Genomic DNA, 14,905 nt, shown 5'->3' with positions numbered 1-14,905 from the left:
CAGTCTGGGATCGATCCCCGTCGGTGGGCTATTTCTCGTTACAGCCAGTGCTCCACAACTGGCACATCGAAGACCGTGGTGTATACTACCCTGTCTGTGGGATGGTGCATATAAAAGATCCTTGCTGCTAATAAAAAAAAGTAGTCCATTAAGTGGCGACAGTGGGTTTCCTCTCTCAATATCTGTGTGGTCTTTAACCATATGTCTGATGCCATATAACCATAAATAAAATGTGTTGAGTGTGTCTTTAATAAAACATGTCCATATAACCGTAAATAAAATGTGTTGAGCGCATCGTTAAATAAAACATTTCCTTCCTTCCCTTATCTAAATATCAGGATCTTATTAAATGTTTCTGTCATTTTCGTAGACTGAAGAAGAGGATACAGTGAGTATTTTAAATCAACGTGCGGGAATGTTAGCTAGATACGTCTTTCCATGCGTGCATGGGTAGCCGAGTTTTGTTTTTAGTTTTCCAGCCTATGAATATGTATGTATCTCACCTTATCAATATGTATTTCACCTCATGAATATGTATTTGCTCTGTTCACCAGCTGTTTCTTTATATCTGTTGTTTTGTGCATGTTTCACTATTTTTGTTATTTTTGCATACCAGACAAATATTGCTATTCAGTTCCAGTGTAACTAACCTGTACGTGCGGGATTTAGCCCAGGGGTAAAGCACTCGCCTAATGTGTGGTCGGTCTGGGATCGATCGACTGGTATATCAAAGGCTATGATAAATGTTATCCTGTCTTGCTATTAATGCACGGTCGGTCTGGGCTATTTCTCATTCCAACCAGTATTTCAAAGGCTGTGGTGTGTGCTGTCCTGTCTCTGGGATGGTGTATATATAAAAAAAAATCCCTTGCTACTAATGGAAAAATATAGCGTGTTTCATATCTTAAGACTTAAGTCAAAATTAATAAATGTTTGAAATCCAATAGCCGATGATTAATAACTCAATGTGCTCTAGTGGTGTCGTTGAACAAAACAAACTTTTAACTTGAGTAGACTTTAAAACATATTTATTGCTGTAATACCTACATCAAGTCTTCTCTTAGCATTTTACCGGCCTCGGTGGCATCGTGGTTAGGCCATCGATCTACAGGCTGGTAAGTAATGGGTTTGGATCCCAGTCGAGGCATGGGATTTTTAATCCAGATACCGACTCCAAACCCTGATTGAGTGCTCCTCAAGGCTCATTGGGTAGGTGTAAACCACTTGCACCGACCACTGATTCATAACTGGTTCAACAAATGCCATGGTTTGTGCTATCCTGCCTGTGGGAAGTGCAAATAAAAGATCCCTTGCTGCTAATCGGAAAGAGTAGCCCATGTAGTGGCGATAGCAGGTTTCTTCTCAAAATCTGTGTGGTCCTTAACCATATGTCTAACGCCATATAACCATAAATAAAATGTGTTGAGTGCGTTGTTAAATAAAAACATTTCTTTCTTTCTTTCTCTTAGCATTGTATGAAAAAATTATATTAATAGCCAGCATAATTGTACATGGTTTCTCTGGAATTTGTAACATTCTGACCGGCCTCGGTGGTGTCGTGTCTGACCGTAAATAAAATGTGTTGAGTGCGTCGTTAAATAAAACATTTCTTTCTTTCTTGTAACATTCTTAGAGAAGGAAAAAAGAAGAAGAAAGACAAAGAAGGAGGAATTTCTATTAAACAATTTTTAAGGGAGGTAGCCCAGTGGTAAAGCATTCGCTTGATGCTCAGTCGGTCTAGGATCGATCCCCGTTGGTGGACCCATTGGGCTATTTCTTGTTCTAGCCAGTGCTTCATGACTGGTGTAACAAAGGCCGTGGTATGTACTATCCTGTCTATGGGATGGTGCATATAAAAGATTCCTTGCTGATAATCGAAAAAGTAGCCCATGAAGTGGCGACAGCGGGCTTCCTCCCTCAATATCTGTGTGGTACTTAACCATATGCCTGACGCCATATAACCATAATTAAAAATGTGTTGAGTGCATCGTTAAATAAAACATTTCCTTCCTTTCTTCCTTTTTGGTGAATTGGGAAAAAATAATGTTGCAGATAGAAAAAGAGATTTTCAAGAATATAATCAACACCAATACATTGATCAACTTACATTGTAGCGTTCCTGTCACATATATCTTCATCATATTCTTGTATCTGTCAGAGTCCTAAAGCATTAAAAACTTCACAAACACAATTTATCTATTTTAACATTAAATCAATATACATGTAAGTACATTAATTAGCTTCTCAATGTCTGTATTCCTAATAAAACTAGTTTTATTAGTATACATTATACACAATGATTAATTTTCATAAAAACCTTTACTATTAATAATAAAATTTGGGATGGATTTAAATATCAAAACATTAATTATGTTGGATCTCTAATTAAAATTCTTGATTTTCTGGGGTATTTTTTTTTTTATATTTTAAATAAGCACATTACAGCCACATTACAGTATTTTTTACAGTTTATTTTAAATTGGGAGTCCCTGACAGATATTTTGCGCTTAATTTTGGCATCTTTTTCTGAAGCACAGCAATTATTGACTATATTTTGTTAGTCTGAAACTGTTTTGTAGCCCCTTGTTTTTTGTGTTTGTTTTGGTTGGGGGTGGGTAGGAGGGGGGGAGGTGTTGGTTTGCGTTTTCAATATATGACTTAATTTTTTGCTTCTTTCATTTTTTTTGGGGGGTTTTATTATTACTTTTTGGTTGCTTTTTTTCCTTTAAAAAAATTAAGTGTTTCATGCATTTTTTTTGTTTTTTTGCAATATAAACTACATACTGATTTTAAAATTTGTTTTCCATGTTTTATTGTTTCATAACAATTCACAGAATTTCCCCCTAACTCTCCCCATCAATATCATGTATTGAATAGCCCATGTTTTATTTTACATTTAACAGTACTTTTATTCCAAAAATGTGTTCTGGGCTGGACATAGCCCAGTTGTAAAGCGGTCGCTTGATGTGCTGTCGGTCTAGGATCTATCCCCGTCGGTGGGCCCATCAGGTTATTTCACGTTCCAGCTGTTGCACGACGACTGGCATATCAAAGGCTGTGGTATGTACTACCCTGTCTGTGGGATGGTGCATATAAAAGATCCCTTGCTGCTAATCGAAAAGAGTGGTCCATGAAATAGCGAATGCGGGTTTCCTCTCTCAATATCTGTGTGGTCCTTAACCTCATATAACCGTAAATAAAATGGGTTGAGTGCGTCGTTAAATAAAGCATTTCCTTCCTTCCTTCCTTCCAAAATATGTTCTTGCATGGTGATGTATAGTTTTGAATATTTTATTAAATCACTTTCCGCATGGGGTGGGTGGGATTTGGCTCAGTCTATAGAGTGCTCATCTGGGTCATGGGATCGAATCACCGCGGTGGCCCATTGGGGTTTCCCATCCTAACTTGGGTACCACTGTTGGCAGATATTTACTGTCCTGTCATTTGGAAAGTTTAAACAAAAATCCCTTTGCTGCTAATAGAAAAATGTAGCGAGTTTTCCATGTCACAATAATCAAATGTTTAACATCCAGTAGCTGGTGATTAATTAGTCAATGTGCTCTAGTGGTGTTGTTAAACAAAACAAACTGTAAATGTTTTTTGCATGTAATGCCACACTTATAACATAATGTATACGTGTGTACCAGCATGCCTAAAAATTTTAGATTTTTTTTTATATTCATGTTGATCATCAATTCATTTATATAATTACCATTGTTAAACAGCCAATAGCCGATATATAACTTACGCTGCGGTGTCGTTAAGCATTCATTCATTCATTCTTTCATTCTTTCATTCATTCGTTCATTCTTTCATTCATTCATTCTTTCTTTCATTTATTATTGCATTCATTCTTTCATTCATTCATTCATTCATTCATTCATTCATTCTGCTGGTGTGTCATTAAACATTCATTCATTCTTTCATTCTTTCATTTCATTCATTCTTTCATTCATTCATTCATTCATTCATTCTTATATTCTTTCATTCATTCATTCTTTCATTCATTCATTCATTCATTCTTTCATTTATTCATTCATTTATTCATTCATTCATTTATTCATTCATTTGTCTGCAAAAGCTTACTAATGAAATTTATCTAGACCGTGACCGTTTTCAAGTGTCAGAAAGGGCGGGGTGTAGCCCAGTGGTAAAGCGCTCGCTTGCTTTGCAGTCAGTCTGGGATCGATCCCCGTCAGTGGGCCCATTGGGCTATTTCTCGTTCCAACCAGCGCACCACGACTGGTATATCAAAGACTGTGCTATGTGCTATCCTGTCTGTGGGATGGTGCATATAAAAGATCCCTTGCTGCTAATCTAAAAGAGTAGCCCATGAAGGGGCGACAGCAGGTTTCCTCTCTCAATATCTGTGTGGTCCTTAACCATATGTCCGACGCCATATAACCATAAATGAAATGTGTTGAGTGCGTCGTTAAATAAAACATTTCCTTCTTTCCTTCTTTCCTTTATCAAGTTTGACTTTCATGGCGATTTACCCATTTTTGATAGAGTTATGGTCCATAAACTTATGAGATTCAAAAATTAATTTTCTGCATGCCTCATGAAATTTTATATATAGCTTTATCATGTACTACTACAAATCAAGTTTGAATTTTATGGCAATATCCCCATTTCTGACAGAGTTATGACCCTTGAAATTAAGAGATACAAAACATTTGTTGGACCTGGTGGCAGTACTCTACAGAATGCTTGTTTTATTGTATACTCTTCAAAAAAAGAGTAGGGAAACTCTAATAAGAATTTACAATTGCCAAAATTGTAAGGTATATTAGCTGTTGGGAATGGTTATAAGATAATAGTGAATTAATTGGGCAAACATTACAACCGGTAGTTCAATTTTACAGTAGGTTTTGTGATCACCAAAGATCTTGAAGGATGATTGGGGTCAGAAGTGAAATTTGAAAGTTGACGGTTTTTTATCAGTAAATCGCAAATTCAAACAATGAAAATGACTGAAAACAAAAAAATAACAACTGTATGATCAACAGAATGAAAATGATTGACAGGAATAATGTTCCACAGTGATTAATCGACCTTGAGAAATTGTCAAAATCGAGAATGACACACTCAGCTTATGTGTACGGGGCAGCTGCGTGATGCACGTACAAACTATGGAATGTGTTTCGGTGTGTTGATAAATATACCTGAACGTTCTTTACTAGGATGTCTGTGGTCAAAACGTACATGTATGTTCGGTCTAATAGTTGATATTAACATTAATATTTCAGGTTCCCCTACTTTTTTAAATAATAATAATTACCCCTGTACTCGTTATGTCTCTGTCTCTCTCTGTGTGTCTGTTTCTTTGTTTGTCTCTTTTTTACATTATCACTCTGTATCTCTCACTATCTCTGTTTCTCTCTCAATTTCTGTCTCATTCTGTCTCTCTCTCTCTCTCTCTCTCTCTCTCTCTCTCTCTCTCTCTCTCTCTCCCACCCTCCCTCCCTCCCTCCCTCCCTCCCTCCCTCCCTCCCTCTCTCCCCCTCCTCTCACCCCCTCCTCTCTCTCTCTCTCTCTCTCTCTCTCTCTCCCTCTCCCTCTCCCTCTCCCTCTCCCCCCCCCTCCCTCCCTTTCTCACTCTCACTCTCACTCTCACTCTCACTCTCACTCTCACTCTCACTTATCTCTTGTTATTTCTATTATTAATGTCATGTACGTATACCACCTAAATTCATATACAATTGAAAAATGTCTCGGTGAGGTCTTTATTTTATTTTTTATTTTTTTTTGTAGAAACCCGTGACGGAGGAGACAAAGTGTGAACCATGGACACAAATGGCGAAACACAAACTGGAAGTGGAGCGAGACCTGGAAAACATTCCTGATCTCGAATACATCATCGTCCGACCTGCCGTTGTGTATGGCATCGGTGACCGAAACAGTATTAGTGAGTAGTGTTGGAAATCGGTGGGAATTTCATCATGCATCATTGACGTAGCCCAGTGGTAAATTCACAGAATATCCCCCTAACCCAATAGCCGATATACATGTATGTCTTATGCTGCGGTGTCGTTGGTGTTTTTCTTTAAGAAAATTGGGTCTTCCATGCTCCATCCTGAATTTAAAATTTGTTTCCATGTTTTATTGTTTCGTAACAATTCACAACCTTCCCCATCAATATCATGTATTGAATAGCCCAAGTTTTACTTTACATTTGACATCTATTGTGTTCCGGGCGGGTTGTAGCCCAGTTGTAAAGCGCTCGCTTGATGCACAGCCAGGTTTGGTATCGATCCCCGTCGGTTGGCCAATTGGGCTACTTTGCGCTCCAACCAATGCTCCACAACTGGTATATCAACGGCTGTAGTATGTGCTATCCTGTCTATGGGATGGTACATATAAAAGATCCCTTGCTGCTAATCGAATTAACGAGCTACTCTCAATTCACTAATATCAAAATCTATATTAGCTCGGCCATTTACCTTTCGACCGACCGTTCAAAATTGCGCCAAATTCCCTCAATCAAAATTGCGCACCCTTTTCTCTTTGGCATTTAACTGCTCCATTCAAATTCCATAGCACCACCACCACCACCCGCCTGCTACCGATTTGATCGGGCTGCTGGTGCTCCCTTGCACCTGCCAGTGCAGGCGGTCCCTCCTCTCCCCTCCCCCCACCTTTCCTGTCATGGACGGAGGATCCGGCCAAGGCCGGCTCTTGTGCCCACAACAGGCATGCGCTACAACAGCTTGTTCTGAATGTGCATGTAAAACCCTATGACCTGACCTGACCTGACCTGACCTGCTAATCGAAAAGAGTAGACCATGAAGTGGCGACAGCAGGTTTTCTCTCTATATATCTGTGTGGTCCTTAACCATGTTTCTGATGCTATGTAACCGTAAATAAAATGTGTTGAGTGTGTCGTTAAATAAAACATTTCCCTTCTTTTTACCTTTAATAACTATTTAACATCTGTTTTCATTATGTTGACATAAACATTCAACATGAATTCCATAACTAAACAGCCTCAGTGGCGTCGTGGTAGGCCATCAGTCTACAGGCTGGTAGGTACTGGGTTCGGATCCCAGTCAAAGCATGGGATTTTTAATCCAGATACTGACTCCAAACACTGAGTGAGTGCTCTGCAAAATCACTTGCACTGACCAGTGATCCAAAACTGGTTCAACAAAGGCCATGGTTTGTGCTATCCTGCCTGTGGGAAGCACAAATAAAAGATCCCTTGCTGCCTGTCGTAAAAGAATGGCCTATGTGGCGACAGCGGGTTTCCTCTAAAAAAACCAGTGTCAGAATGACGATATGTTTGACGTCCAATAGCCGATAATAAGATAAAAAATCAATGTGCTCTAGTGGCGTCGTTAAATAAAACAAACTAACATTCAGTTATGGATTTTTATAATGTATTAACAATGTTTCAATGTGTATTAACAATGTTTCAATGTGTATTAACAATGTTTCAATGTGTATTAACAATGTTTCAATATGTATTAACAATGTTTCAATATGTTTTCTTTTCTTTTAGCACCTCGACTTACTATTGGTGCTATATACAAATATATCAATGAGAAAATGAAGGTAAGATTTTTGTTTAAATTCATGTATCCAGTATTTTTTCTAAAATATTTCTGTCAATTGTTATGTTATTTGTAATTATGTTTTATAGCAAAATTGTAAGACTTATAGATGTAAAAAAAATTTTTTTAACAAGATTCCACGCTTTCTTAAAGCGTCACGTAGCCCAGTGGTAAAGCGCTCACCACTATATGTCCAAAATATGCTCTAGTGGTGTTGCTAAACAAAACAAAAAAACAAACAAACCCTTATAGACCCTTTCTGTGACTGGGCTTTTTTCAAATTCTAATTTTTTTAAATCTAAGGCCATGATAAATGATGTCCTGTCTGTGGAGGGTGCATAATTATACAAGAACCCTTGCTAGTAATGGTCATATATGTATGTTTAACAAATTAACATCTGATAAGCCTCCCCCTCCCTCTCTCTCTCTCTCTCTCTCTCTCTCTCTCTCTCTCTCTCTCTCTCTGTCTCTCTCTCTCTCTCTCTCTCTCTCTCTCTCTCTCTCTCTCTCTCTCTCTCTCTCTCTCTCTCTCTCTCTCTCTCTCTCTCTCTGTCTCTCTCTCTGTCTCTCTCTCTCTCTCTCTCTCTCTCTCTCTCTCTCTCTCGTCTCTCTCTCTCTCTCTCTCTCTCTCTCTCTCTCTCTCTCTCTCTCTCTGTCTCTCTCTCTCTCTCTCTCTCTCTCTCTCTCTCTCTCTCTCTCTCTCTCCCTCTCCCTCTCCCTCTCCGTCTCCGTCTCTCTCTCTCTCCCTCTCTCTCTCTCTCTCTCTCTCTCTCTCTCTCTCTCTCTCTCTCTCTCTCTCTCTCTCTCCTCTCTCTCTCTCTCTCTCTCTCTCCCTCTCTCTCTCTCCCTCCTCTCTCTCCCTCTCCCTCTCTCTCTCCTCTCTCTCTCTCTCTCTCTCTCTCTCTCTCTCTCTCTCTCTCTCTCTCTCTCTCTCTCTCTCTCTCTCTCTCTCTCTCTCTCTCTCTCTCTCTCTCTCTCTCCTTGAAATGTCCATAATCTGGAATGTTGCACCCCAAATACACTTGTAGCTCTAAAAAAAGTGCTCAACTCTCATTAAACAAACATTCCTTTCCTTTACATTTGTCTACAGATGCTGTGGACCAAAGACCTGAAAATGAACACTGTTCACGTTGATGATCTGTGTCGTGCCATCTGGCATCTCTGTTATCATGGGAAACGTGGAGAGATCTATAACATTGTTGATAAAGGAGATACAGGTAAGTTCAAATTTCTGTCCATTGCATTTCACCATCCTCTTCCCTCCAGTTCTGCGGCTATCAGTTTCACCATCCTCTTCCCTCCAGTTCTGCGGCTATCAATTTTAAAACATATCAGTGTTTTACGTTTGATATATATATATTTCTCTCCCATCCCTAGCTATGCAACACAGACCCATTCCATGACATCAGCCCATACGGAATAAATCTGTCTTGCATGGGCTATGACGTCATGACGTTTAACATGGGGAGTATTAATGCGAGTTGGTTAGTTTTAGATCAATATTTTGTTATTAAAACCTTCATTATAAAAGCTATCTTGTTAATTTGTAGTGTTAATTTATATTTAACACATGAAACAGACACGGCAAATATAATAGTGTAGTTTATTTATGATAAAACGGTCAAATAAAGAGGTTACTTTTTCAGCCATCTTTGTTTGTTCGTGTAAAATAATGATTTATTTATCGTTTGTAGAATAGAAAAAGTACGCCCGAGGTGCGGTCTGTGTGGGATCGATCCCCGTCGGTGCACCCATTGGGCTGTTTCTCGTTCCAATCAGTGCACCACGACTGGTATATCAAAGGCCGTGGTATGTGCTGTCCTGTCTGTATATAAAAGATCCCTTGCTGCTAGTATAGTAATAGTAGCCCATGAAGTGGCAACAGCGGGTTTCCTCTCTCAGTATCTGTGTGGTCCTTTACCATATGTCTGATGGCATATAACCATAAATAAAATGTGTTGAGTGTGTCATTAAATAAAACATGTCTTTTCTGGGGGTTTTAGAAATTTCGACCCTGGGTCCCATCAAGCCTTGTCCTAGGTCGAAATTTCCACCACCTCGGATGTACTTTTTCTATACCACATGACCGCCTATGATGTAGTCTATTAGTCTGTTGTGTTTTTTTCAGATCAAGGGAAGATCAGCAGACTGGTTTCTGAAATATTCGACATCAACTTTGACTTCGTCGGCTCCCTCATGTCTAACATGGCCAAAGTAAGTTTTTTGAGTATCACTCGCTGGCATCGTGGTTAGGCCATCGGTCTACAGGCTGGTAGGTAATGGGTTCGAATCCCAGTCGAGGCATGGGATTTTTAATTCAGATACCGACTCCAAAGCCTGAGTGAGTGTTGAGTGCGTCGTTAAATAAAACATTTCTTTCTTTGCATCGTTCTTTATTACCAGTGTGGGGGCGGGACGTAGCCCAGTGGTAAAGCGCTCGCTTGATGTGCAGTCGGTTTGGGATAGATCTCCATCAGTGGGCCCGTTGGGCTATTTCTCGCTCCAGCCAGTGCACCACAACTGGTACATCAAAGGCCTGTGGTATGTGCTGTCCTGTCTATGGGATAGTGCATATAAAAGATGCCTTGCTGCTAATCGAAAAGAGTAGCCCATGAAGTGGTGACACAGGATTTCCTCCCTCAATATCTGTGTGATCCTTAACCATATGTCCGATGCCATATAACTGTGAATACAATGTGTTGAGTGCGTCGTTAAATAAACCATTTCATTCCTTCCTTCCATATTACCAGTGTTCGAAATAAGCACTTGTCCGTTTGTCCTGACAAGTGAAAATCTGCTCCGACTAACAAAATGTACCTTGGTGGTTGTCCAGTGGACAAGTAAACCTATTCAATGAAGTTTCGTTTTGAGCAATGAAAAACATTGTCCTTGTACTTTAATAAAACAAACTATTTATTTGGACAAGTGAAAATATTGGTGGACAAGTAGATTTCTAGATGTGTTTGTCCGGTGGATTAGTGAAAAGTTCTGCTTATTTCTATCACTGATTACATGTACATACCTATTCAATCTTACTATTGTAATAAAGACACTTTGAAATGATGTGATACATTTTTTTTGTATCACACACATATGTGTGATATGGACCAGAACTTTTAAATAGGGAATTCCCTTTTTATTTTTACTGCATTTAGCGCCTTTTTGTTACTGTCGTCATATATGATTTACAAATTACGTCACTTCATATTTGAAACATTACACAAGGCCTGTCGCAGAGTATGATTCTTAACGTTAAGTAAATCCATGAAAGGAGTTTTGATTTAACAAAGTATTCTTATGACGTTAGATTAAAAAGCATTTTTGTAAAACATAAAAGTAGGTATGTAAATTAATAAATACAGAACTTCACATATGTTGTTTTCGCTTCCTATTTATTGCACTCGTTTATTTTGCAAAAGAACATACCACTCGACCCCGCTACGCGGTCTCGTGGTATATATTCTTGCACTTGCAATAAATAGGAAGTGAAAACAACATGTGAAGTTCTGTATATTTGGTATGCATCTGGGCATGGAAATATACAATATTTTCCTCCAATTTTAGTCGAGTACCTGTCCAACAAGGGAGTCGGATGTAGCCCAGTGGTAGAGCGCTTGCTTGATGTGCGGTCGTTCTAGGATCTATCCCCATCGGTGGGCCATTTGGGTTATTTCTCGTCCCAGCCAGTGCACCACGACTGGTATATCAAAGGCCATGGTATATGCTATCCTGTCTGTGGGATGGTGCATATAAAAGATCCCTTGCTACTAATGGAAAAAAATTCCCTTGCTACTAATGGAAAAATTTAACGGGTTTCCTCTCTTTCAGATCAACATGCAGCATGTGGTAGAAGACATCAATGATAAACACATGGCGCCGTGGGCGGACGCGTGTCATCGTGATGGAATCGCCAGCACACCCCTCAACCCATTCATAGACCAGGTGAGTCCTATAGTCTACAGGTATTGCGGGCAGTCCCAATCATAAAACGAGGGGTGGGTGGGTGGCAGACCATTCATAGACCAGGTGAGACCTATAGTCTACAGGTATCGCGGGCTGTCCCAAACATAAAACAAGTGATGGGTGCTGGCAGACCATTCATAGACCAGGTGAAACCTATAGTCGACAGGTATCGCAGACAGTTCCAAACATAAAACGAGGGGTGGGTGGTGGCAGTCCATTCATAGACCAGGTGAGACCTATAGTTTACAGGTATCACGTGCAGTCCCAAACGTAAAACAAGGGGTGGGTGGTGGCAGACCATTCATAGATCAGGGGGGAAGTTCTCAAGTTTACAGATATGAGGGGCAGTCCCAGACATAAAATGAGGGGTGGGTGGTGGCAGACCATTCATAGATCAGGGGGGAACTCAAGTGAGACCTATTGTCCCTACAGGGGTGGTGTGGTATTCATCGGGGGCAGTCCAAGTTTACAGATATTAAAACAATAAAATGAGGGGTGGGTGGTGGCAGACCATTCATAGATCGGGGGGGAAGTTCTCAAGTTTACAGATATGAGGGGCAGTCCCAGACATAAAATGAGGGGTAGGTGGTAACAGACCATAGATCAGGAGATGCTGTAGGTTTAATTTTTCGTCCTGTCTGTCTGTCTCACATTTCTTTTGCAATAACTCCAAATATCGAGCTGATATTTTTTATATAGCTTTATCATGTAAGTTACGGATCAAGTTTGACTTTAATGAGGATTTAGCAGGAATTTATTTAAGGGCCATAACTGTGTCAAACATTTGAATTTATCAAATTTATTTTGACACAGTTGTGTCCCTTGAACTTAGAGGCATGGTAGAAAGAAAGAAAGAAATGTTTTTTATTTAACGACGCACTCAGCACATTTTTTTTTTACGGTCATATGGCGTCAGACATATGGTTAAGGACCACACAGATTTTGAGAGGAAACCCGCTGTCGCCACTACATGGGCTTTTCTTCCGATTAGCAGCAAGGGATCTTTTATTTGCACTTCCCACAGGCAGGATAGCACAAACCATGGCCTTTGTTGAACCAGCTATGGATCACTGGTCGGTGCAAGTGGTTAACACCTACCCATTGAGCCTTGCGGAGCACTCACTCAGGGTTTGGAGTCTGTATCTGGATTAAAAATCCCATGCCTCGACTGAGATACGAACCCAGTACCTACCAGCCTGTAGACCGATGGCCTACCACGACGCCACGGAGGCCGGTCCCAGGCATAGTAGAAGACAATGTACTGCTTGAACAGTACTCTCAGAATTAAAAGTTCAAGTTTGTTCTGTTTAGCGACACCACTGGAGCACATTGATTAATTAATCATCGGCTATCAGGGCTCAAAACTTGCCAAAAAATATGGTAGCCCAAAAAATAATAATTAATGTTGGCAAATTAAGGTAAGCGAACCATGAATCACAAGCAAGATTTTAATGTGGAATAAATATATGCAATACAAATATCAATAGTGGCTCATATGTTATAGCTCTAAAGAAGATCGCCCAAATAATATTATTTGGGTAACTAACTCAATAATTTTTTAATATTTAATTCGCTTAAATAGGACATTAGTCACATTTGGCGACCTGGCCACAGGCCGTTTCGAGCCCTGTCAAACAGTCGGTAATTCTGACTCATAGTCATTAGAGGACACCCGCTACATTTTTCCTAATGCAGCAAGGGATCTTTTATACACACTTTCCCACAGACAGGACTCAGAATTAAAAAGAAAAGACAACCTCAGAATGCTGGGGTATCGTTAAACAATCATTCATTCTTTGTTCTGTTTTGTTTACAGGAATTACTCTACAACAAACACCTGTACCTGGATGGATCCAAGTTGGAGCTGAGTTGTACTTTTCAGTTTTAAATACAGGATTTGTGTTTGATTCTTTGAAAAACCTGAGCTGACCTCAGATTCTTTACGAGAGGTACTTTTCGGTTTTAAACTAAACTATATTTGTTATTCTTTTGTTAATTTGTCCCTAATAGTTGGAGATCCGTTTTATAAGATTCTTTGAAAAACCTGAGCTGACCTCAGATTCTTTACGAGAGGTACTTTTCAGTTTTAAACTAAACTATATTTGTTATTCTTCTGTTAAGCTGTCCCTAATAATTGGAGATCCATTTTATAAGATTCTTTGAGAAACCTCAGCTGACCATAGAATCTTTACGAGAGGTACTTTTCGGTTTTAAAAACATTCTGTCTTTGTTATTCTTTTGTTAATTTGTCCCTAATAGTTGAAGATCCGTTTTATAAGATTCTTTGAAAAACCTCAGCTGACCAAGCTGAGTAAATTAATTTTAATTTATTATTTCCCATTCTAAAGTAATTACACTATGCCCTGTGTTTTGGAAATAACAAAAACGTGTTTTCATGAGCAATTTGGATAAGGATGAGAGGTGTTTTCCAGTTTTAAAGTAAATTCTGTATTGGTTATTCTTTTGTTGATCTGTCCTTAAAAGGACATACTCTAGTTTTAAAACACTAAACAATATTTTTCACATTTAAAGCTGTTTATGATCACTGAAATCAAACATTACTTATATTGTATTGCTCTAATGTTTCTGGTCATCCTGGTGTTTCTAACACCACAAAATGCATTTTTCATATTTTGTAAAACGCACTTGCGTCTCAGAAGTAATGATTATGGAGTCACGTTTTAGTCTATTTTTAACGGTATTTTAACGTAACAGACTCTTGTTTCACTCTGTTGTATCCAAATGTGTTACAGGTTTGTAAATTAACCAAACTTAGTGTCCATTTTTGCGGGTTGAAACTAGAGTCTAGGTGAAAAATATGCCTTAGTGTTTAAAAACTAGGGTCTGTCCCTTTAATAGTTGGGAGATCCATTTTGTAGGAAGTGTATATGTAGGACCAGTGACGTAGGCTGGTAGGGTAGGGGTTCTGCTTAATTCATAAAAGGTTAGCCTCGAATGGAAGTGCAAGCGCGATCCATGGTTAATCTGGCTAACACATTACACTTGTAGCAAGCTTTGAACGGTTCTGAGCAATTTTTAGTTTTATGTGGGGGATTTTTTGGTATTTATTATGGAACGAGAAATGACTTCACCGATCCTTTCCCACATACAAGACTGTTCCGAGTTTTATTTCCCTCCAATAAGGCCAGATAACAATAACTGTGCGTTTTGAAGAAGAAAAAAACAGTCAGAATTTTTACCTTTTATTCAAAGAGAAGACCATTTCAAAGTAAGTATTTCTTGGTCTCCATAAGCTCGGAAAATCTGTGTGGTCCTTAACCATATGTCTGACGCCATATAACCGTAAATAAAATGTGTTGAGCGCGTTGTTAAATAAAACTTTTCTTTCTTTCTTTCCATAAGCTCGAAATAGATCACAATACACGATT

General features: G+C 39.2%; 1 protein-coding gene across 1 annotated transcript in view; it reads left to right on the top strand.

The window, feature by feature from the left end:
* Positions 1–13,404, top strand: part of LOC121373031 (dTDP-D-glucose 4,6-dehydratase-like) — a 36,290-nt gene extending 22,886 nt beyond the window's left edge. Inside the window, exons 7-13 of the mRNA XM_041499475.1 lie at positions 371–388; positions 5,755–5,908; positions 7,502–7,554; positions 8,644–8,770; positions 9,682–9,767; positions 11,382–11,495; positions 13,333–13,404. Of these exons, the coding sequence (XP_041355409.1) occupies positions 371–388; positions 5,755–5,908; positions 7,502–7,554; positions 8,644–8,770; positions 9,682–9,767; positions 11,382–11,495; positions 13,333–13,404 (624 nt within the window). The remainder of the gene's footprint in view (positions 1–370; positions 389–5,754; positions 5,909–7,501; positions 7,555–8,643; positions 8,771–9,681; positions 9,768–11,381; positions 11,496–13,332) is intronic.
* The last annotated feature ends 1,501 nt before the right edge of the window (positions 13,405–14,905 follow it).

The sequence above is a fragment of the Gigantopelta aegis genome, chromosome 5 (genome assembly GCF_016097555.1).
Source record: "Gigantopelta aegis isolate Gae_Host chromosome 5, Gae_host_genome, whole genome shotgun sequence".
Taxonomy (NCBI): Eukaryota; Metazoa; Mollusca; class Gastropoda; order Neomphalida; family Peltospiridae; genus Gigantopelta; species Gigantopelta aegis.
This window is presented reverse-complemented; position numbering and strand designations above follow the sequence as displayed.